Source organism: Leopardus geoffroyi, chromosome C2 (assembly GCF_018350155.1).
Source record: "Leopardus geoffroyi isolate Oge1 chromosome C2, O.geoffroyi_Oge1_pat1.0, whole genome shotgun sequence".
NCBI classification, from domain to species: domain Eukaryota; kingdom Metazoa; phylum Chordata; class Mammalia; order Carnivora; family Felidae; genus Leopardus; species Leopardus geoffroyi.
The window spans coordinates 120393780-120414606 of NC_059333.1; the positions used below are offsets into that span (position 1 = coordinate 120393780).

The 20827-nt window shown below is 39.9% G+C and overlaps 1 protein-coding gene across 9 annotated transcripts in view; it reads left to right on the forward strand.

Moving 5' to 3' along the window:
• Positions 1 to 20827, forward strand: part of SLC9A9 (solute carrier family 9 member A9) — a 694304-nt gene that overhangs the window by 377568 nt on the left and 295909 nt on the right. For all 9 annotated transcript variants that reach the window (XM_045503389.1, XM_045503385.1, XM_045503383.1 and 6 more), the window contains one exon: positions 20044 to 20182. In XM_045503389.1, coding sequence (XP_045359345.1) covers positions 20044 to 20182 — 139 coding nt within the window. The remainder of the gene's footprint in view (positions 1 to 20043; positions 20183 to 20827) is intronic.

Here is a 20827-nt window from a genome sequence, read left to right on the forward strand (position 1 = left end):
TAACTCCCCTACTGTCATTATTCAGACTGTTTCCCCCTCAGCTTCCTGTGTTTAAGGGAAATGAAATGTGTGCTTAAATACACTTGCAGCATTTCTGCTTACATTCTCTTTTGCCACTTTCTTATGATCAGTTAAAATAAATCACACAGAGCTTCCTTCCCACATTGTTTTCTGATCTTTAGCAAGCCCTGCCAAGAAGGAGAGAGGCAGGCAGCCCAGTGGGTCTCTCCTCTCAGCCTTGGGGCACAGTGAAAAAGAGGATTTGAAATAGTCTAAAGCATTTGTGGAGAAAATATTTCAGCTTTATGGTCTTTTTAGCAATCTGTATCTCCTATATTTCATTATCTTAGCTCCTCTCTAAGGAGAGAATTTCCCAATTCTTTCCTTAGCCATGGTTGCTGACCAACACGGGTGTTTTCATACTGATCACTTTTTCTGATTACTGTGAGTTGGGTTTCAGGAGGGTGATGTCAAACCCAATGGAGGAACAAGAATGTCACTAATCTTTGTACATCATTAATATTAAGAAAATAGTAGAGTTATTAGCTTTAAGGATTGACCTAGCCGTGTTAATATTTAAATCTGATAAATTATTGAGTACTACTCTTGAATATTTTTCACACACTTATAGTCCACCCAGAGGGAATTTCTCAGTTTTTGCTGCCTTTCAGGATAACAGAATATCTGGAAGCAACAATGGGCTGGTAGGGAAGAGACCAGAAAATAATAGAATAGTTATTGATTAGCTGTGTGACCTCAGACAAGCGACATCATCCTCCATATTTCCTTTGGTTTCTGAGTTTAAAAAAAAATATGGGAAGAGCCATTGATTGATTTCTTACTTTGAGAGATGACAAGAGACAGATGAAATATTTTGATACACTGATTTCTTATGGAGGGACCCATAAGGTGTTTGTTTCTTTTAATTATTTCCATTTCATCATATACTTTATTATGTATGACATTTTAACACCTAAGGCACTGTGAAGGAATTTGGATTCTTTGTTTCTCCTGTAGTGCCATTTGCATTGCAATAGCATGAGGGAGAGAAGTCTATTTTGCTGGGTCACAGAGAGTGTCCATGGCAAGTTAGGATCAAACACAGGCCAGGCCATTGTTTAGCTCATGAAGCCCACGGTTTCCTGAGGATTATTTGTAGGTCACATCTCAACCTTACCTTTAATAGCAACAACCACCACAAAGATTGCTGATTACTCAAATGTTAAGAACAGCCATATTTCTTTGCAAACAAAGGCCCTCCTCGTGGAATAAAAGAACCACTTATGCCTTCCAAGTAAAGTCCTTTTATTATTAGATTCCTGGGCATTTGGTGATTTATACTGTTCATATTTCAATGCTCATAATAACATCAAAAGAGCTGGAACTGACTGTTTAATAAACTGTAGAGAAATCCAGAAACATAATTATGTTTTTTTGAGAGTTAAATAGTAATATGAGCTGGGGGAGGAAGAATGACAGGGAGTATAATTTCTTTTCAAACCTTTCCCCATGAAGCACATCCTAGACTTTCTTTTCCAACTTAATCTGCTGTCACAGTCCCACTGCACCTGTGTGACAGCAAGAACTATCGCCCCAGGTCAATGGGAGGGTAGCTAGTTTGAATCTTGTTCAAAATAAAGGATTGAGGCCATCAACATTTTGAAGCTGTGAGTTCTCCTCACATAATTTTCAGCATCAGATTTGCCAAGCAAATCAAGACCCTGAAAACAAAAAAACAAAACAAACAAAAGATTCCTGCTCCCTAAGAGAATTCCATTGTTCAAGAAATGGCAGCTCCACAGGTATCTTTTTGTCTTTGTATTATTGGTGCCTACAGGACCCCACACAGAGAAAACCAAATGCCTTCCCTATTGAGGAGCAAGGACAACAGCAGGCAGCCCACCTTCCTAACAGGAAAATGGAAAATGATTTTAAACATGCTGTGTTGACTTTCTGGTAGCATTTTCATAGCTTGTAGGTGGGGGGGCATGGAACTTCAGATAAACAAGTCCTGGGCTAGTGCTGTCAGTAGAGCTTGCTTCTGGAATGTTCGGCGGTAGCATGTGGAGATTTAGGGGATGAGGGTGTCTTTTTCAAAGACAGCTATTGGAGCAAGTTATGTAAACAGCATAACCAGTGATGACCTGATGCTAAATATCTGCCTGAGATAAATGGATAGAAGCTGAACTCTCATCAGCTCTAAGTGACCCTCCAAGAAGACCCTATCAGAGCAGAGCCACAGCCCCATCTTTGGTTCTGCTTGGATTTACAGACATGTTGCCTTCATTCTGGCAAAAGGCACGAGCGTCATTACATCTGGGGTTGTTTTATGATGCCTCATGGAAACAGCTGCGTTGCTTGTCTTTGTGTGGATACAGTTTTTTAAAAATGAAAATTGCCATGGCAACAGCTGCAGCCACTTATTACAGAGCAGTGGAAGTGACGCTGATATTTGTGAGGGAAGCTATGCTCTCAGAATAATGTGTCCCTTACAATTAAGTGGATTTTTCCCACTAACATTTCCATTAAAAAAAAAAAAAAAGGTATGAGAATATGTTCAAAAGAAATTTCCTAGGGGACTGGAAAGCTCAGGGAATTGATAGGCAGAAATGGAGCCTTTTATCTGTGGCCCCTGAGTTAAAATCCAACTGTTTGTTACTCGCTCTCAATACTAGGATTCTAGGGAGGACAGCACTCATTTTTTAGCCCCCCCAGTATGCCACTCTGAATAGAATTGCTTCATAGCAATAACAGTTATGATTAGAATTCATCAAAGCTGCGTTTTTCTTCTGCTTCTTTCAGCACCACACCTTTCTCTGAGCTTTGAGGAACCTCTAAATTTGCTTCTATCTCAGTCAGTAAGTGTGAAATAGTTTAAGAGTAAGCTTCAGTTTCCTTTTAACTCAGTTCTGAGATTAATCATGTCTTTCATGAGCTCATGCTAAAAGTTCTGGCACTTTCTTTTTGCTGAGGTTTAAGAAGGAAAGTAAACAGGAAGACAAGCGAAGAAAGATTTTGCCGTGGCATGTGCTCAAAACTTTATGCATTGTTGGGGAGTTTCTGTACGCTGAGTTTTGAATGAGTTTTTCATATTCCCTTAGCATGATGTCACATCATTTTATTGATCTCATAAACCATGTCCTTGATGGAAACAGACAGATAACTCAACAAGAAGTACCTAACTATGAGGTACTTTAATTATAAATTATATCTATATATTAAATATATATATTTAATTTATAAATTATATTTATATATTATATGAAATTAAATTATATTTCATCCCAACTTTGCTGAACCATTTTGTGCCCTGGTTTGTTCTCCTCCCATCACTCAGAAGAAGCAGAGAAGCCCATGGAGAAAGTTTTTGATCTGGGCTACAGTGAAGGTATTGCAGAAGGCTCCATCTCATCCTATTCCAGAAAATGACTGAAAAAACAAAAAACAAAAAACCTTCTCCCTTTAAGCTCAGCCACAAGGGATTGCTTTACTTTTACTAAAGGACAAGGTAGCATATTAGAATCTATTGTACAGTGAGCAGTATATCCCATCTCTCTCCTTTCTGCCGCCAGGTTTGTTTCCCATTTAAGCCAACCGAGAAATTGTTACACACAAATAAGCCAGAATTTGGGATTAGAATACCACTTGATGGAATTTTTCCAGAGAAGTCTTCATTGCCCACATTTATTCCACATGTCGCTTGCCTTGGCAATCAGGGCAAGTATGAGTTTCAGTTCAGTGCTCATAAGACATGTGTGTCTGTCTGTCTGTCTGTCTCTCTCTCATTTCTTTTTCTTTTTTAAAAATTTTTTTAACGTTTATTCATTTTTGAGAGACAGAGAACGCCAGCAGAGGAGGGGCAGAGAGAGAGGAAGATATAGTATCCAAAGCAGGCTCCAGGCTCTGAGCTGTCAGCACAGAGCCAAATGCTGGGCCTGAACCCATGAACCATGAGATCATGACCTGAGCCAAAGTCAGATGCTTAACTGACTGAGCCACCCAGGCACCCCTATCTCTCTCATTTCTACATGTTAGCCACACCACCATATTCAATTTATTCATGGCATGGCATTGCATCTTAGTTGAGAGACTCAAAAGGAAAGTAATTCTAACAATTTTATTCGCACTAAACTAGGCAAGAATGAAGGATGTGCTGATTTAAATTCTGATGCAGGAAGGGAAGCTTCTAAAAGAATGCAGCAATGAAGAAAGGAGATAATCAGTCTTTTCAGAAGAAGTCAGTAGTACCTTTTCCTGGCTATGGTAGCCTTAGGCAGATGTTTGATAAGAGTCTTTGGTAGAGAAGAGATCATCATCTGGTATAGGATGCATCTCAGTATAATTAATTTCTTATTTAAAAAATGTTTCCATTTTTGCTGAACCACCTCTGAAGCCAAAGGAATATGGTTCTTTGGGGAGGATCTTGGATTTGTAAGAACCATCAGGTCTACCAGTTCCATTTTAGACTTTTGTTGGTATGCCTACATCGCAAGGGACTACTGCCCCAAACCCTTGTGTATTTTGAAGAACAAATAAGCTCAGAGAGAACTTATTGAGGCTCCCATTTCTTGGTGACATCCAGTCCAGATGTCTCCAAGTTTGCTTTTGTGGTGTAGGTTTCCATCATGTTGCCCCAAGAGGAGTCTCCATTTGGTAATACATTCCACTGTGATAGAAAAATAATGTTTTAATCATTTGTAAAATTTAGTAGCAGCCAAGAACAGATATGTGACTTCTTGCCAGATCACAAACAAAACATCCTACCTTTCAAACATAAACATTTTGTTAAGCCTAGGGGAAAGTCTGGAGTAGAGCAACCCTATTCTATTTCAGTTTCAGTAGCTCTTGGGGCCAGTTTTTTTTTTTTTTCTGGTTTACTATTAAATAAATACATGAAGAAAGAACTAAGGAAATACACAGATACAAGTTAAAGTAGATAATTTAAAGACCTCACCAGTAGAGACTACCTAAAGAAAGCACTTACCCATTGAAACCACTACATATAACTAACCTTTTGTTGATAAACGAACTTGCCAACATACAGTTTATTGGTAGCAGAGAGGGAGAGGGCAACATAGAAGGCTTGGAACTGGGTTCTAATGCCAGTCCTACCACTTACTCACCACATGACTTTGGTCACGTAGCTTAACCTTCCTCAATTTCCTCAATTCTTCCTTGTAATACATAGATACTGTTATGTCTCCTATGGGATTATTGTGAAGATTACAAATAGTATATACAAAATGCATGTTCGGCTTACAAGAGACCCTCAATAACTGGCAGCTATTAACATTGCAATGTAGAAAGCACAAAGTCCAAGAGAATTTTAACATGGAACATATTGCAGAAACAGACCATACAGGCTCTCCAAATTCAGTATTTAAGACTCTAAAATTAAGCTGGCATTGCACAGACTGATCACTCAATTTACCAACAAACTGTCTTTTTATATCTTACTAGTTAATTCTATTATGGTTTGAAAGCCAGAAATCATTTTTTCTCTATCTCATCATTTTGGTAACTTACAGCTTAAGTTCTTTTTTTTTAACCCAGAATTTTAAAGCCTGAACATTTTCAGTGTAAATAATTTAACAGAACCAATGCCCTCCTTCCTTTCCACTGCCACCTACACAGACTGTTCAGTCTCAGAGCCAAGAATTGTCATGCAATTCCAAGTCAGTAGGCAAAATGGCAGAAGCACTTGTCCGGTTTTCCTACCCTTCCATTTCATTATAGACCCCAAATGCTGGCATTAGGCTTGCAGGGATTATCATACTTTTCCTGTGATGAAGTTACCTAGGCCTTCTCCATCACATTTCATAAGAATTTACAGTGCTATAATCTCTAATTGTGCACTGACCTCCTCCTGATAAAGTTTCATTAGCATTAAGTGCTAAAGCAGACTTTTCACACACAAAAACAGGGATTTTGCTATTTCTCAGCATAAGATTTTTTTGTGGAGCTTCTCTCTCGCTCTTTCACTCACACACACACACACACACACACACACACACACACATGCACACACACATACGCATGCACAGTTAATGAATATGAAAGCAGCCACAATCCTTTATTATTTTCAACTAAATGGCATTCTCCTATCACTGGCTCACCTCTGTTTTCATTTGGATACTTTCTAACAATGGCCCTGAGGCATTTTTTAAAAACTGGAATTTACCAAGAAGGTGGTAATACGTTTGAATAAAAATCTAATGAATACACTTAATCCAGAGGAGACAGTGTGGTACAATCATTGAATTCTGCCCTGTCTCTCAAAGAGTTTGCAATCTCTATATAACCTTAGTCCCAAGAAGTAAAGTTCAACACTAGTTAGTAGCATACCCATTAAATGGATAGAAGAATAATTCTATTCTCCTTCAGACCCACCCTGGCCACATGCTTCTTCCCTCACAAATTATAGGAAAAATTCACTAGTTTTAACCCATTTTAGAAATAGACGTCTGCATCCCTAATGATATTACCATTGTGCTATTTATTTCATAATGTAACCCTCAAGGGACATTTCCCTCCAAATTTCGGGGGGAGCATCAGCCTATTTTTTCTCATAACATATAAACAAAGACAAGATCCTTTGAATATCACGTCATGGGCACAATGAATCAAGCCTGGGAGCTGCTGTGTCTCACATGTTCTGGTTGGCCTACAGAAAGCCAAGTCCAATAGTGGTGATGATAGTAAGTCTTGACATGGGTCTTTGGATGTGTTGTATCAATAGAGTTGACATAAGCTAAACCATGTATAGAGAGTAGGATTGACCCAGGCCACACGTTAATGTATGCTTCATGGTGTTACCTGCTATATACTTCCTAACTCTGTCATTTACTTCTGTGCAAATATAACTCTCAAAACCTCAACTTTCTATCCAGATATACTTAAATGTCAGGAATTGCCACTCTTTCTAACCTGTCACTATTCACTTATGTTCCTGTGTACATTGTCTGCTCTCCCAGATCAGCCACATACAATCCCTGCCCCAGCAGGATGTGTGTGAAAAAAGGTCATGACTTAGGCACAAGTTTTCCTCCTTTACCAAGGTGCTCCTGTTTCCCGTGCCTGGCAGTGGTTATCTGATTCTACCTCTTGTCTCACCTTCTGCAGATCACTGTTTGCCTCAGCTTTTAACCACTCCCTCCTTGTTCTCTTATCAGTATACTTGTACCCATGCTTCAGTGGTTTTTAATCTTTTTGAGGTCATGAATTAAATGGAAAAGGTGATGAAAGTTAAGGAATCCCCTTCCCAGAAACATGCATGTGTAGATTTATGTTGGGTTCACATCCATCCCTGGACTCCTTGAATCATTGATTTCCTGGCCCCCTCACTGGTTATTTACGTACTCATTTTGGTTTGCTAACCTGGTTCTGATGTAAAGCCTTCCACTGACCTCCTTCCACCCCAGTCCCCAACTGAGACATCCAACTTGCATGTTCCCCCAGCCTCTGAGCTACTGCCTGCCTAGACGTGCAAAATCCATTCTCTACTGCTTCATGGCCCAGGGCTCTAGCTCCTGGCACCCAGTGGTAGCTTGTACTCCTCCAAAGCTCAGCAATGGCCTTAGTAAATGAAGTGTTCATTTTTGTGCTTGGCTTCTGCCTCCATATCTTAGTAACTGTCTTTACTGCAGGGGGTAGGAAAGGCCTATTAATTGCTTGAGTGAGGAATCTCGTAATTCTTACAAGATGTATTGGCTTGAGATTCAAATATACCTCAAAGTCCACATTTTTATCCCAGATGAAGTTGTGTCTTCAAGACCTACTATCAGAGATGACTCTTCTGTGAAACTTAAGCATTCTACAATATCCACTTGATAACAACTGCTAGACACATATAATGTAATATAAAAACATCATGTAGAAGCAAAACTCTGTTTGGTATACTTTGTTGGTCTGTAAGTCCCATGCTTCAAGCACAAAATTGAAATCTGTGGCAGTGAGGCAACTATCTTGGTAAAATACATTAACTTAAGAAGATAACTGTGTGCTTTGCCCCCAAAGATAACCTTGAACTCAAGCGAAATTATCTTTAACTCTAAAAAGATGGATGCAGATTCTTAATTAAATTAATTTGTGATTTGGGGCCCAGATACTCACTTAATTGTTAATAAATGGAAGAGTAGGGAAAGGGTCTGGGGGAATGAGCTGATCAGTGCAGATATTTTCCAGGAACTTGCTTGTCATCAGGTAAAACTCAGGCTGTCTCAGGAATCTCTTATAATGAGAGTGTGATTTGTCTAATATGGGAATGAAAGGCATTTACATTAGGAAGGCAGCCCATTGTCTATGAAAAGTCCTTTGACCAGCCAGAGGAAACTACCATTTCATTCAGCTACTCATCTCTGTCCTCAGCACACAGCATGTCTGAAACATTGCAGGCCCCTATGCAAGCAAATGCCTGTTTTTAGATTCTTCTTTATCTCTATGTAGCATGTGGTGAGCTGTGAATTGGTGATCTCCATAAAAGCAAACTCCATTGGTTTCATGATTTTTCCTTGATTGTTGCTAATCAGCAATCCCACACAACTTCATTAGACACCCTCTGTTCACGAACATTTTTTGCCTTAGGTAAAGCAACAGGATTTCTGTGGTATGTTTACCTTTGTGTCCCCTTCTCCGGCAAAGCTGCTAGAAGTTCAGCTCCATTGGATTTGCAAGACAACCATGGATCTTTTGTGCTTAGGTATTGTTAACAATTTATACGCATCTCCTTGTTTGATACTATCCCAGTAGCCTTCTGCTCTACAGGCCTCATTAAGAAAAAGATGAATTCAGTATTTGATCTAACTCTAAACATACTGCTCATTTCACCCCCAGAAGATTCTTATAATATTCTGACACATTAATTGGAATTCCTAAATGCCTCCATATTCTTAGAAATAGAGCTCAGTTTTTGTTGATTTCTTTTGAGCAAATGGTGAAAGACATAGTGATCATTCCAATAATATCCATACAAATAATAGTAACAACAATAACAGCTAACATTTATGGAGTGCTTTCTGTGTCCCAGGGAGGAGCACTGTACACATGTTGATACAGCTAATCCCTACTCTAAGTACTCTAAGTAGGAGGCATAATTGTTATCATCACCTTTTTTCAGATGAGGATCCTGAGACACAGATAAGTAATTACCATAAAGAGATAGAAATCACCATGTGGAAGCACAGGCTGAACAGCCACATAGAATGAACAACGTGGGTTGATGTTGGTATGAACGCCAAGATATTAAAACCATTCAATATGGAAAAGAGGTCTCCATGAGGACATTCTGGCCTATAAGCAACACTAGGTTGTCAGCAAAACTCCTCATATTGAGATGGATATATTAACTAATGCAATGCTTTTTCTTACAAATCACAACTAGATGTCCTAAAACCTTAAACTCCCAGAGTGGTCTTTTCTTCATTCCTATGAAGGTGAAGCATTTGTTGAGTTATTTATCTGTGATCACACTCAAGTGCCAGATCCCGATGCTACCTCTTTCTAGTCTGCATTGTAGGCTTTCAGTTGGTGAGATCTGAGTTAAATACCTCCTGTTCGATTTACTAGTAAGTTGCTGTGGGCAAATGATTTACCTTCCCTGAGTCTGTTTATCTCTAAAATGCAATGCTTTCTTCATTAGATTGTTGGAAGGATTGAATGAAGTGAAATATATGAAGTTACTTAATCTCTCTAAGCCATAATCTCATCTGTAAAATGGAAATCACAATGGCACCTACTTCAGGGGGTCCTGTGATGGCTGAATGGGATAATGTTTATAAAAATGCTTACCATAGTGCTTGATCCATGCTGAATGATCCATGGTATGAATACAAGAAATAGTATTTTGAGTGCTGAATAAATGTTGAAGCACCTGACCCCCTTCTCCATTTCAACCTTGGGGATTAATACTTGGTCCTGCTTCAACCTGTTAATGATTATATTTTAATTTTAACTAGATTTCCATCTTTAGTGGCTATTAACCTACTTTTCTATATCTTTTAATATCTATTATGACTAAAAGTTTCACATACCACAGTACTCTTTGGAGCTAAGATTTCATTAGTGAGGATTAAAGGAAGTGAAAAGTAGGAGAAAGGGTTGAAATTCCCATTAGATGGTAAGAATTAGTCCCTCTCTCTCTTTTTTAAATAGGCTCATAGTAGTGGGATTCAAACTCCTGTTTCTGCCTCATAAAAGGAAGAAAGAAAACAAAATAAAAGAAGAGTATTTGCAAGTTACTTTTATCTTAAAGACTATCTCAAATTCACTTTCCTCTCAATATTAGGTGTAAGAGAAAATTTCTCAAAGCCCACAGACTAATAATTCAATTCTGACAAGACTTTTCAGACTAAATTGCAAAGTAATTTAAGATCTCCTTTCAAAGAAAATGCACACATAATTCATAACAAACCTCCTTTAACTCTTCTTCCCTTTTAACCAATTTTAAACTCAGGGCTCTCTTTGTCACCTTAAAGTTGGAACTTAATGGAGCAGAGCCACTTAGGAATCTGTCAAAGGCTTTATTCCATGTTGAAATTTGTAACTGTTCTTGATGTCATTATCAACCCAGCTCCAACCTAAATCATTGGTGCCTTCACTGCATCCCTGTTGCAGTGCAGTCCTCAGCCATTTCCAACGGCGGGATTGGGGTTAGCACAGAAAGCCAAGCGCCCTACATCCCTCTCCTAGTACTCCTGGAAGAAGCTTGAAAATAGATAGTGAATCAATAACTCTGGGGGTGAGAGGTTCCTAGAGGCCACATTATCCCACATCTAGTGCACGAATTTTGCTCCATACCACCCTACAAGTAACTCTTCCATTCTGTGTTTAAGTATCTGCAACAACAGAGAACTCACTATCCTTTTATAGAGCCCATTTCCTTTTGCATCAGATATAAGAATTAGGAAATTTGGGAATAGAATATAAAGCTAAAATCTTTCTCCCTTTGACATTTTTACTTTTGGACTGTATCTTGCCTCTTGAAACCCAAAGAATGAGTCCAGTCCTTCCTCTGCATGACCACATTTCAGATGTTCACTGAAGCTGTTGCTACTAAATTCATCTATCCTTTAAGCTCTCCTCCTTCCTTCCATCTTCCTCTTCACCACCTTACTCCTTCTCCTGTGGTCTGCTTTGGTTTGTTGGGTCTCATTCAGATGATGGCAGCATCTGGACTGATGAAGAGAGGCCTGGTGTGCTCCAGCCATTGAGGAGTACAATGGGACCAACTTCTTCTGATATTGACATAGCCTTCATCTGAAATATTCCATACTGTAGCTCTCTCTGACCCCAAACCCTCCAGTGGCTGCCCTTTAATCCCTAGAAGACTATCCTAAGACCTAAAAATTGCCTGAAAGTTTCCACAAGGCCTGGCCCCAGCCCCATCTCCAGCCTGGTCTCCCACCACTCTCCCCTCACTCATTTCCTTCCAGCCTCCTTGTGGCAACTCAGACCCACCGAGCAAGCTCTGTTTCAGGGACTTAGAAAGGTCTCTCTCTCCACTTCTTTTTATTCAGGACTCCACTTAATAATCTTTCTCAGAAAAGTCTTTCCTTACCACCCTGACTAAAGCAGTTTCCCTATCACTCTATCCCATCCTCTCATGCTACTTTATTTTGCTCTTCAGCCTCTGTCATTAAATCATATGTTTATCTGCTTAGCTACTTTTTATGTTGTTTTCTCCACTAGAATGTAAGAAACATGAGGTCAGAAGCTTTGTTGTGTTCCCTGCTAGATCTTTAGTGCCTAGAACAATATCTGCACAAAGTAAGTGATTAATAAATATTTATGGATGGAATGAATCAGTTGATATAGCTTGAGACTGTATTATTCTGGGGGCAGCTATGACACATTAACTCATACTTCCCACAGAATTCCCCTCATCTTTTTCTTTTGTGCCAGATGTCAAAATGGCAAAATGATATTTGTCAAGGATTTGGAAAATCACACCTTGGTATGAATTTGGATTCTCAGAAAGCAGTCATTAACTAAATGGTCCTCCAGAAGCTGAAAGAGTTATTAATGTGCCCTCGGCAAATATGGCTCTCCACCCTACAGGGTTGTTGGCCCTTGGGAAGGTGAGACCCAGTGGTTCTAACTCAAGCTCAGCAAACTTCTGGCTAGAGCCTCTTATTATTAACAGGCAGCTCTTCTAACCTCCCAGGGTGCCTGGAATGCCCCCAATTCCTGAAGTCATTATGTTTTACAGCAGGTCCTCTTGACAGAGCTTCATTGGCCTTTGGCAAAACATAAGCCAGAATAATGGGCAGGCAGATGCCAGAATGAATTCCAAAATGTACACACAATTCTTGGCCCCATAAAAATCAATTCCTTATTCATAATTAAGCAACTTTTTGAGAAAGGGCATGTTGGTACAGTTATTAAAAGATAAATAATAGATAAGGATCCACTTGTTTCTTTTTTTTTTTTAAGGACAAAAAATTTAACCACAACATAGCACTGTAATTAGTTTTTCTTCTACTTTGTTTCTTATCTGTGACACTTAGGGCCAACTAAACAGAGGAGCTTTTACAAATTTTCATTGCCCCTCTATGTTGTGTTTCTCCTTAACATGAATCTTTAAGAGCAGAATGACAAAAGCAACTATAGATAGTGAGAAAAGAAACTAGGCGCACCCTGACATAAAGGTCACAACTTTATCCTCCTGTGGGTCTTTTCCTGTTTTCCAAATTGCATTTAGGGAGCAAAGATGAAAACAAAAGCTAATAAATGGCTCCATACTAAAAAAAACAGCAGCTCTCCCCAGCAGTTAAGGCCGCAGGCCTCCCAACTGGTTAATTGGCAACAGAATCAGTCTCATTTCCTTCAACCTCCCCACCATCTCCTTTGCTTCAAATTGGTGTATGAAGGGTTAGGGAAGGATGGGGTCATCCTTGGAGAGACTGCAGTGTCTGAGATGTGAAGCTGTTAGCTCTGTCCATGGGGGTGCTTCCTCCATCCTAAGTCAAGTGGAAGGGCCTCCACTGGAAGGAATCATCCAATAGATTGAGGCTACCTGCAAGAAGAGGCCTTGCCAGCTCATTCCCCATTGGAGAAAACTGCAAAAGGTCTAAGGCTCTCTCAAAATAGAACAAAGAAAGGGGTTTCTTGGATATGGTTTCATGGAATGGGAGTACACAAAAACATGGGGACTGACCTAGAGATTTCTAAAAGGAGTTAGCATGAACAGTCCGTGTCAGCAGGACCTGAAGGCTCCCTGGTTTGGGGTGTTTAGGGAGTGGGCAAGGTGAGCCCACTTGGCACAGCCGTCCATGGCCCACTAAAGGGGATTGGAGGTCAAACGAAAGGTGAGAGGCACCAAGCTGTCCAAATGGTCCCTGATCCAAGGCATAGAAAAGGGCTGGGAATGTACATAGCTGGCAGGACAGATGGAAGATCAAGTGGTGCCTGTGAGGGGATTCTCAGCAAAATGGAGTTGCTACCATGTCAGCAGAGGCCTCTAAGAGAGGGATCAAGCAGGAACAAGTTTGGCTCCCCATCCCTCCTCTGTGCCTCCAACAGCAGGGAACATTGGTGCCTAGAAGAGAATTGGAGGAACACCTCTTCTGCCTCTCCTTGCTTCCAAGTCATCTTGCTTGCTGCTGTAGAACATTCTGTAGGGAGGAGAAGAATACTGCTTTGACAATTTAGGTTTTAAGCTAGACTGTACCAAGTCTTAATAACTAAAACAAACCGAATAGTGGAATTTGGCTAAGGCATCATTAATGGAACTACATACCCACACAAAGAAGGATTTGATATAGTACAGTTGGAATAAATAATAGAAAAAAAATAATAAACCACTTCGTGTGTGTGTGTGTGTGTGTGTGTGTGTGTGTGTGTGTGTGCGCACACATAGATATATGTATCCCAACCAATCAGGAACTCTATAATAAACTAGTGTCAGCAGTTAGAAATATTTTTGTTAGGGATTAAAGATTTTTCAGAGAAAATGGTAAGTCCTTTATATATCTTTGGGTATAGCAATGATTTTCTCATTTTTTCCTTTAATGATTATGTTCATAAAAATTCTGGCAGGGATACAATGTGTTTTTTTAATATTTTACTTTTGAAGGTCTTTGAGTGACATTGATCTCATGTTAATAGACTAGACTTAGGGCTAGGAGAAGTAGGTTTTCCCCATCAGGCATCCAGGACCATGAGTAGACTGTGGGAGCTGGGAGGGCCAGTCAGAGGACAGTATCATAGTGAAAGAATAACTGCCCAGGAGCTTGGCATTGTTGAGTAGTTTAAGCAAGCCTATGTGAGGCAAAATATTTTAGCAGTAGCAGTGAAAATTAACAAAGTGGACGGTATTAGAAACCAGGTGATCTTAAGAAAGATTGTAAAAACCAAGAGAGAGAGGATTCAATAGGATCCAGAATGGTAAGGAGACCAGAGTCACAGAGGGGATAGCACTGGTGGTAGTGATGGTGGTACCATATATAGATTACTTTCCCTACATTTTATCATTTTCACTTCCAGCATAATTGTAGTACCTTCTTCTCTTCTTTCTCCTTTTCTTCTTACTTTTTGCTCTCTCCTTCTTCTTCTTCATCACTAGCATTTATTGAGCATACATATCATACACCATTCCACAAAAAACAATTTCTAAGATCAAATGATCCCTGACACCCAGAGATCCTAGACCAGGGACCAGTGAGTCAGAGTGTAAGAGAGACATGTGATGACATCTCAGTTCTGTTTCAGTTGAAGTGCTAATTGGACACCTAATTTGAGATACTTTTTTTTAGAAGTAAAGCAAACTCTCAGTTCAAAAGAGAGAAAAAGAGAGAGAAAGGAAGGAGGAGGAGCAGGAGGAGGAATGGGTTATTTGAAGAAGTAAGATTTACTTAAGAAATACTTGTCCAGTTCTTCCTGTGATCCAGGTACCATAGCAAGTGCCTTATAAACATTAATTCATTGAATTCTTGTAGCAACTTATATGATAGTTACTACTATTATCATCCTCATTTTATAGGAAACTGAGGTGCATGTAATTTAAGTAACTTGCTCAAGGTCACACATGCAGTAAGTGGTAGAGCTGAGACTTGAACCCAGATGCCAGATTCAGTTTCTATGCTCTTAACACTACCTAAGCTGCCAGGTGAGTTCCCTGAAGAAACATCATAAAGATGGGGGAAAAAAATGGGTCGTTGGAGTTGTGATCCTGTCTGTGAATCTTAAATGATACAGTGAGCAACATGATCCTTATTCATGTTGCTTTCATCAAAGGAATTTAGGATATCTCATCCATTTCAAAAATTTGTGAATAAAAGATGCTGCACACATTTATTTCTGAGAACGGATACAATATACTATCATCAAACTAGTTTTTGCTGAATAATCTGTTCCTGAACAGAATGAATCAATAACCTGGACTTATTTCCAATTTATGAGATGAATATTTAAACACCACTATGTGTTTCTGCTCATACCATTTTCAAGGATATTGGTTTCATCTAACTTAAATATTCTTTCCAGAAATGTGGGGATTGTAGATCTATCTTCACCAGCTTGTGCTATAAACAGTGCCTCTTCAGAGTAGTGCCCCCAGAGAACAAGCACACACAGGTTAACAGAAAGTCTAATTCCTCTTCTCCTCCTCTCTCCATTCCAATATTTGCATTGGCGAATTGTCCAAGCAGCCCTCTCAGTATGGGGGAGGAAATGGTTTTCTTTTTAAGTCCAAAGGGCTGAAACTGCTGGAACATGGTATTTCTTCCTCTCTTGGGTGGAAGTTGGAATATGCTACCCAAACCCTTGCTTGTTTCCAGAATGCACCTTCTGCAGCTGTTGCTCTACAATCCATAGGCTTAGTGTTGCAGCTGAAAACCAGAGCCCAAAGAGATGCCTCCTTCACCAGGATTTAGAGCCTGGGGGAACAGCTTCCTAAAATCCTGGCAATCAAGAGAGATGCATCCTCCCTGACTTTTCTTTACATCACTCCTCACCAGAAGCCAGAGGGCCTGCAGAATGTCTACTAGGAATCCACTAGCAGTGCCACTTACCTAGGGGTGACCCAACTCAAGCTCAGTTTCCTCTCCTGTTCTTATCCTGAGACAGATCCCTGCCCAGACTGCTGAGGATGATCCCTTCATTTTGGATCCATGGAATGAAAAACTGTGCAACAAACATGACAGTTTCTTAGCCTCACTTCTACTGCCATTTCTTCCCCCAGAGACCTGTCTATTCCCATGTAAAAGTGCCTAGTTCCTTGCAACAACCTGGAAGCCCAGCATGCCAGGAGGGGAGCCTCACCCCATCTCCCTGCAGTAGGAGCTGAGGCCAGGTTCAGCCACAGCACTCTCTTCCCTGTCATTGTCAGGCTTGTGGAAGTTCTTGGCAGAATGATGATGATGATGGTGATGATGATAGTCAACATTCATTGAGTGTTTATTTCTCATGAACATAATCAGCACCCAATGAATGGCCCTGCAATCAACAAGATAAATATACAGGATTTAAATGTACCTCATATCTTCATGCATTTCTGGGAGATAATATAATTAAATTTCCATTATACAGACTTTGAAACTGAGTCTGAGCATGATGAAATAACTTTCCCCAAACCATATAGCCAATAAGGGGCAGACCTTTGAGGCTTAAGAGTCTCAAGTGTCATCTTCAGTTTGGGTTAATGAATCTAAAAGTACCCACAACGTAACTATATAAAGTCATTGCTCAATAAAAACAAATCTCATAGATGATGATTCATTTCAAGACTAGCTTCTGTAAACCTGCTTCTTTCCTGTATTTCTTCTTTCTTTCCTTTCTACTTTTCAATCATCCTACCTTTATTCTGTTAGCCTTTTTTTGGCCTGCCATGTGCCAGGCACCAGTCTGTGTCCTGGGCATAGAAAGAGGAAAAAGATCCAGGCCAGGCCCAGCAAAGCTTAGGTCCAGGAGCCAAGCCTGAAAGCAGGTTCCCATGAGAAGCCCCGAGTCTTGTCATCTAATTAGATGGGGAAGAGGGTACTATTGTCCCATACAGTGCACTCTGCTCTGTCCTTGCATATAGGAAAGGGCTGCCCATGTTCCATACGGGGATGAAATTAAAGGTTCTAGTACTTGAACTTCTACTGTATTTATAGTCAGTGCAGCACTCATTCAACTATACTGATGTGAGTTCATGTTTTCCTCGCAAAATCACTTTTTTAAGGGAGAAACCAAAAAAATCTACATTTTGAACACAATAGCTCTATGGTCTTAATTTCTCTGACTTAGTTTCTTTGCTTTATAAAAAAAAGAAGAAAAGAAAGAAAAGGAGGGATAACAATATCTGCCATGTTTACTTGGCAGGAACGCTATAGGATCAGATGAAGTTGTAATTAAGGCATAAGGGGGACAAAATGTTATGTAAACGTGAGGGCTTTTGTATATTTTTAACGTGAAATTTAAAGCTGAGTGACACCATCTACCTATCTGTCCCTCTCCGTAGGTGCCCACGTACATGGTCCCTGTGTTCCAGCCATAACTATACAGTTCTGCTTTGAAATGCCCTCATCTCATCTGTCTTCCTGCCTTTGCTTACACTTTTTCTTTGGCCTCAAGTGCCCTTTTCCCATCACTGTCTGTTGACTTGCTTCCTTGTTCAAATGCCATCTCCTCTAATCTGAAATAGTGACTCTTGCCTCATCTGCACCATTAAATGTTGTGTGTCTCTCACAAAATCACACTTAGCACCATGACTAGAGCTAAGGTCATCTACATCTTAGCCTCTCCGCCTCCATATATATGCCTTGTATATCTTCAATAAAATGTTTTTTGACTCAAATTCTGCTTCTCTTCTCTATGCCCTTTCCTGCCTGTCCCCTGACACCCTGCACCTAATGCACCACCTGGCATTTAGTAGGTACCCAATGTATACATCCTGTGGAGCTTTGGGGGCAGCAAATTCAACATACAAGTCTTCATAAGTCAAGGGGAGTTAGCCTTTACCTTTAAGTTAAATCAAACATCACAAGGAAGTATATGAAATTTGCCTGTACTGGGTGGAGCATCAGGGCCCAGGAAGATAATGTCTCCCAAAATGCAGACTGAGAACAGTGGGGTTACCCAGATGATTTTAGGTGACACAAAGGTGAACTTTTTATCAAATGTAATAGTTACATAATCTCGTATATAGTAAGAAGAGATAAAATTAGCACATCAAACCTATGACTTCGTAAACATTCTTTAATAAATGCTCTTGCATGTGAATAAAAATGAGTTGATTTAAAGAAAAACATTACATAAATAATGGTAGAGAATATGGCCAAAAGATGTGATGATGGTGCTCCAAGGTTAGGAAGCATAAGGACAGACAAATACTTTTAGGAGTGCAGAGCTGGAGATGAGGGTGAAGAGGTACCTGTTTATGGACCAGGTCTATTGGTAGCCCCAGGAATTAACAGAATTATTTACACAACTGTATTACTATGCAAAGCTCTTTGTTGAAAGAGCAGAATGCAAATAGAATGTTTTCTCATCACTATTGTTCCTTCGTTGGAATGAAGAAATATGGTGAATGTCAACTCACACATCAAGCTTTGCAGCATTGGCCACCAAGTTTCATAATGGTCATGGGGTTTTACATCCATTCTCTAGACTGTCAGATACAAGGGACCTTAATATGGGTTTGCTTTTCCATTTTTTTTTTCCTGCAAAGCACAACACTTTACAAAAAGAAAACACATCAAAGGCAATCCTTTTCTTGCATACATTTCAGGGTTCCATTTGAGATCCACATTCATCTTCCTTATCCAATTACATGATCAAAGTAGAAGTGTTTGGCCTACTTTAATGCTTTAAAGACGTCCAGGGAAAAAAGTAAGAACATTTAAAACTACCTTTTTTAAGCCACACATCTTCCTGTAGAAGAAATGGAATCCATTCCACCCTCCCCACACACCTCCCACCCCCCACCCCCACTTAGCTAGTCTCTAGATACAAAAAGTCAAATCAGAAAGTTAACATGTTCTAATCATCCAAACTATAAAGCGTCAGTTACATCTCTGTAAAATCCAATCTAATCTCAAGTCAGCATGTCTAGTGTACTTTTTGCTTTCTATACTGCTACAAAATCCCTAACAGTACCTATTGCAAAACTCTTGATTTTCCTGATTAGTTTTAAAGACCTCATAATTAAAATAAAAACTGTAAAAAAAAATCCTGAAATACTACTTTATTTGTCTCCCCAAAACTGGTTCTAGCATGTCTGTTCATTTTAATGCTACAATACAGAGTTCATATTTCCTAAAATAGGATGCACCTTGTCCTTCATATTAACACTCTGGGATTTGAGGCCCTGGTTAAAAAAAAAAAAATAGCAAATGCAGCGTCCTCAAAAATATTTAAGTGAGCAGACTGCCTATTGGCGGATTGATTTTTCTCTATGGAAATAAATCTGTCGGCAGCCACCAGAATTGGGGTCTAAAAGATGACCTCGGGCAGCTGCTGCCATTTGTTTCAGTGGGAAAATGAGGGTTTTGTCTCTCCCCAGGGGTTAATACTGTGATGCTCTAAGCATCGTCTGGGCTCTGTTTCTGAAGGGTTACACTGGAGAGGAGGAATGCTTTGTGGTTTATGACAAGATCACAGCAGAATATTTTGTGCACGCTGTGATTTGTATTGCCCATTTGTGCACAGGCCATAAAAGTGCACTTTTTATCAGGAGCATTTGTGAATATATAACAGCACTGAAGACATATGGCCACTAAATAATTCACAGTTATCTATCTCCTCAGCAGATTCCTTATACACCTACCATGTTTTAATGCCTAGTTTGCTCAAAAACAATATTCTTTATGACCCTTCCAATATAAAAATGTTTACTGACTGGCAACAATATATTGATACCATGGGATTGGGCTGTAAGGAAAAGGAAAGCTTTCTACTTTCTCCACCTCTCCCTGTTCTCATTTGTTTCTTCTGAACTCTTCCAGTCATCACCTAACCTCACAGAAGAAGGTACCCTCCTCAAATGTGGATGATAACTTCTGACTTCTGGTATTTGGGCTATAAGAGGGAAGTCACTGACTAACCTTCACCCTCTTTTCTTTTCAGTTCTATATCCATTTACAGTCCCAAGGAGAATCCAAATGCGTTTGATGCTGCAGCGTTCTTCCAGTCCGTGGGGAATTTCCTGGGGATCTTCGCTGGCTCGTTTGCAATGGGGTCTGCGTATGCTGTTGTCACAGCACTGATATCCTTTGTGTGTGGGTGTGCAAAGCTGGGGACTGTTAAGAGCTGTCAGTGTCCCTGGAATGTTTCTGAGGATGGACAATCTCTAGGCTATGAATGGCTAGATAGTCTGGTTCAAGTGTGATACAATTCCACTGGGGCCATCTTAGTTCTGAGTCATCCTTGAGGCACAGTTTGGTACCAGCAGCACAGAGGCCCAGGCTCTTTTCTTGTCCAAGGCCTGTTCTAGCACCGCTGATACTGTCTGACCCTAAGATAGCAACAGTCCTAAAAAACTGCCACCTAGGAAAATAGTTGGACATGATCTGGATTGGCTATATTAGGGCAAAGAGAAAGAGCTGAAAATTCGAAGTCAAGAACAAGACAGGATTGACCAGGGGTGATTAACTGGGTATCTTCTTCTTCCTTTCCAAACTTCTGTCAATCAGTAGTAGATCACAGGGCTGGCCAAGGCAAAGATCACTGTATATTTAAAGAAGCATTTCTGGCTATTTTACAGAAGACCTGCAAGGAAGGCAGCAATGACATGTTTGCCATATATGGGCAATTGTGTCATGTCTCATTCCCTCTTATGCAGTAGTAGGGTAGGAGAATGGGTAGAGTTCCTAGAGGACTTGAGCCAGAGATTGAAGCTGGTCTAGTGAGA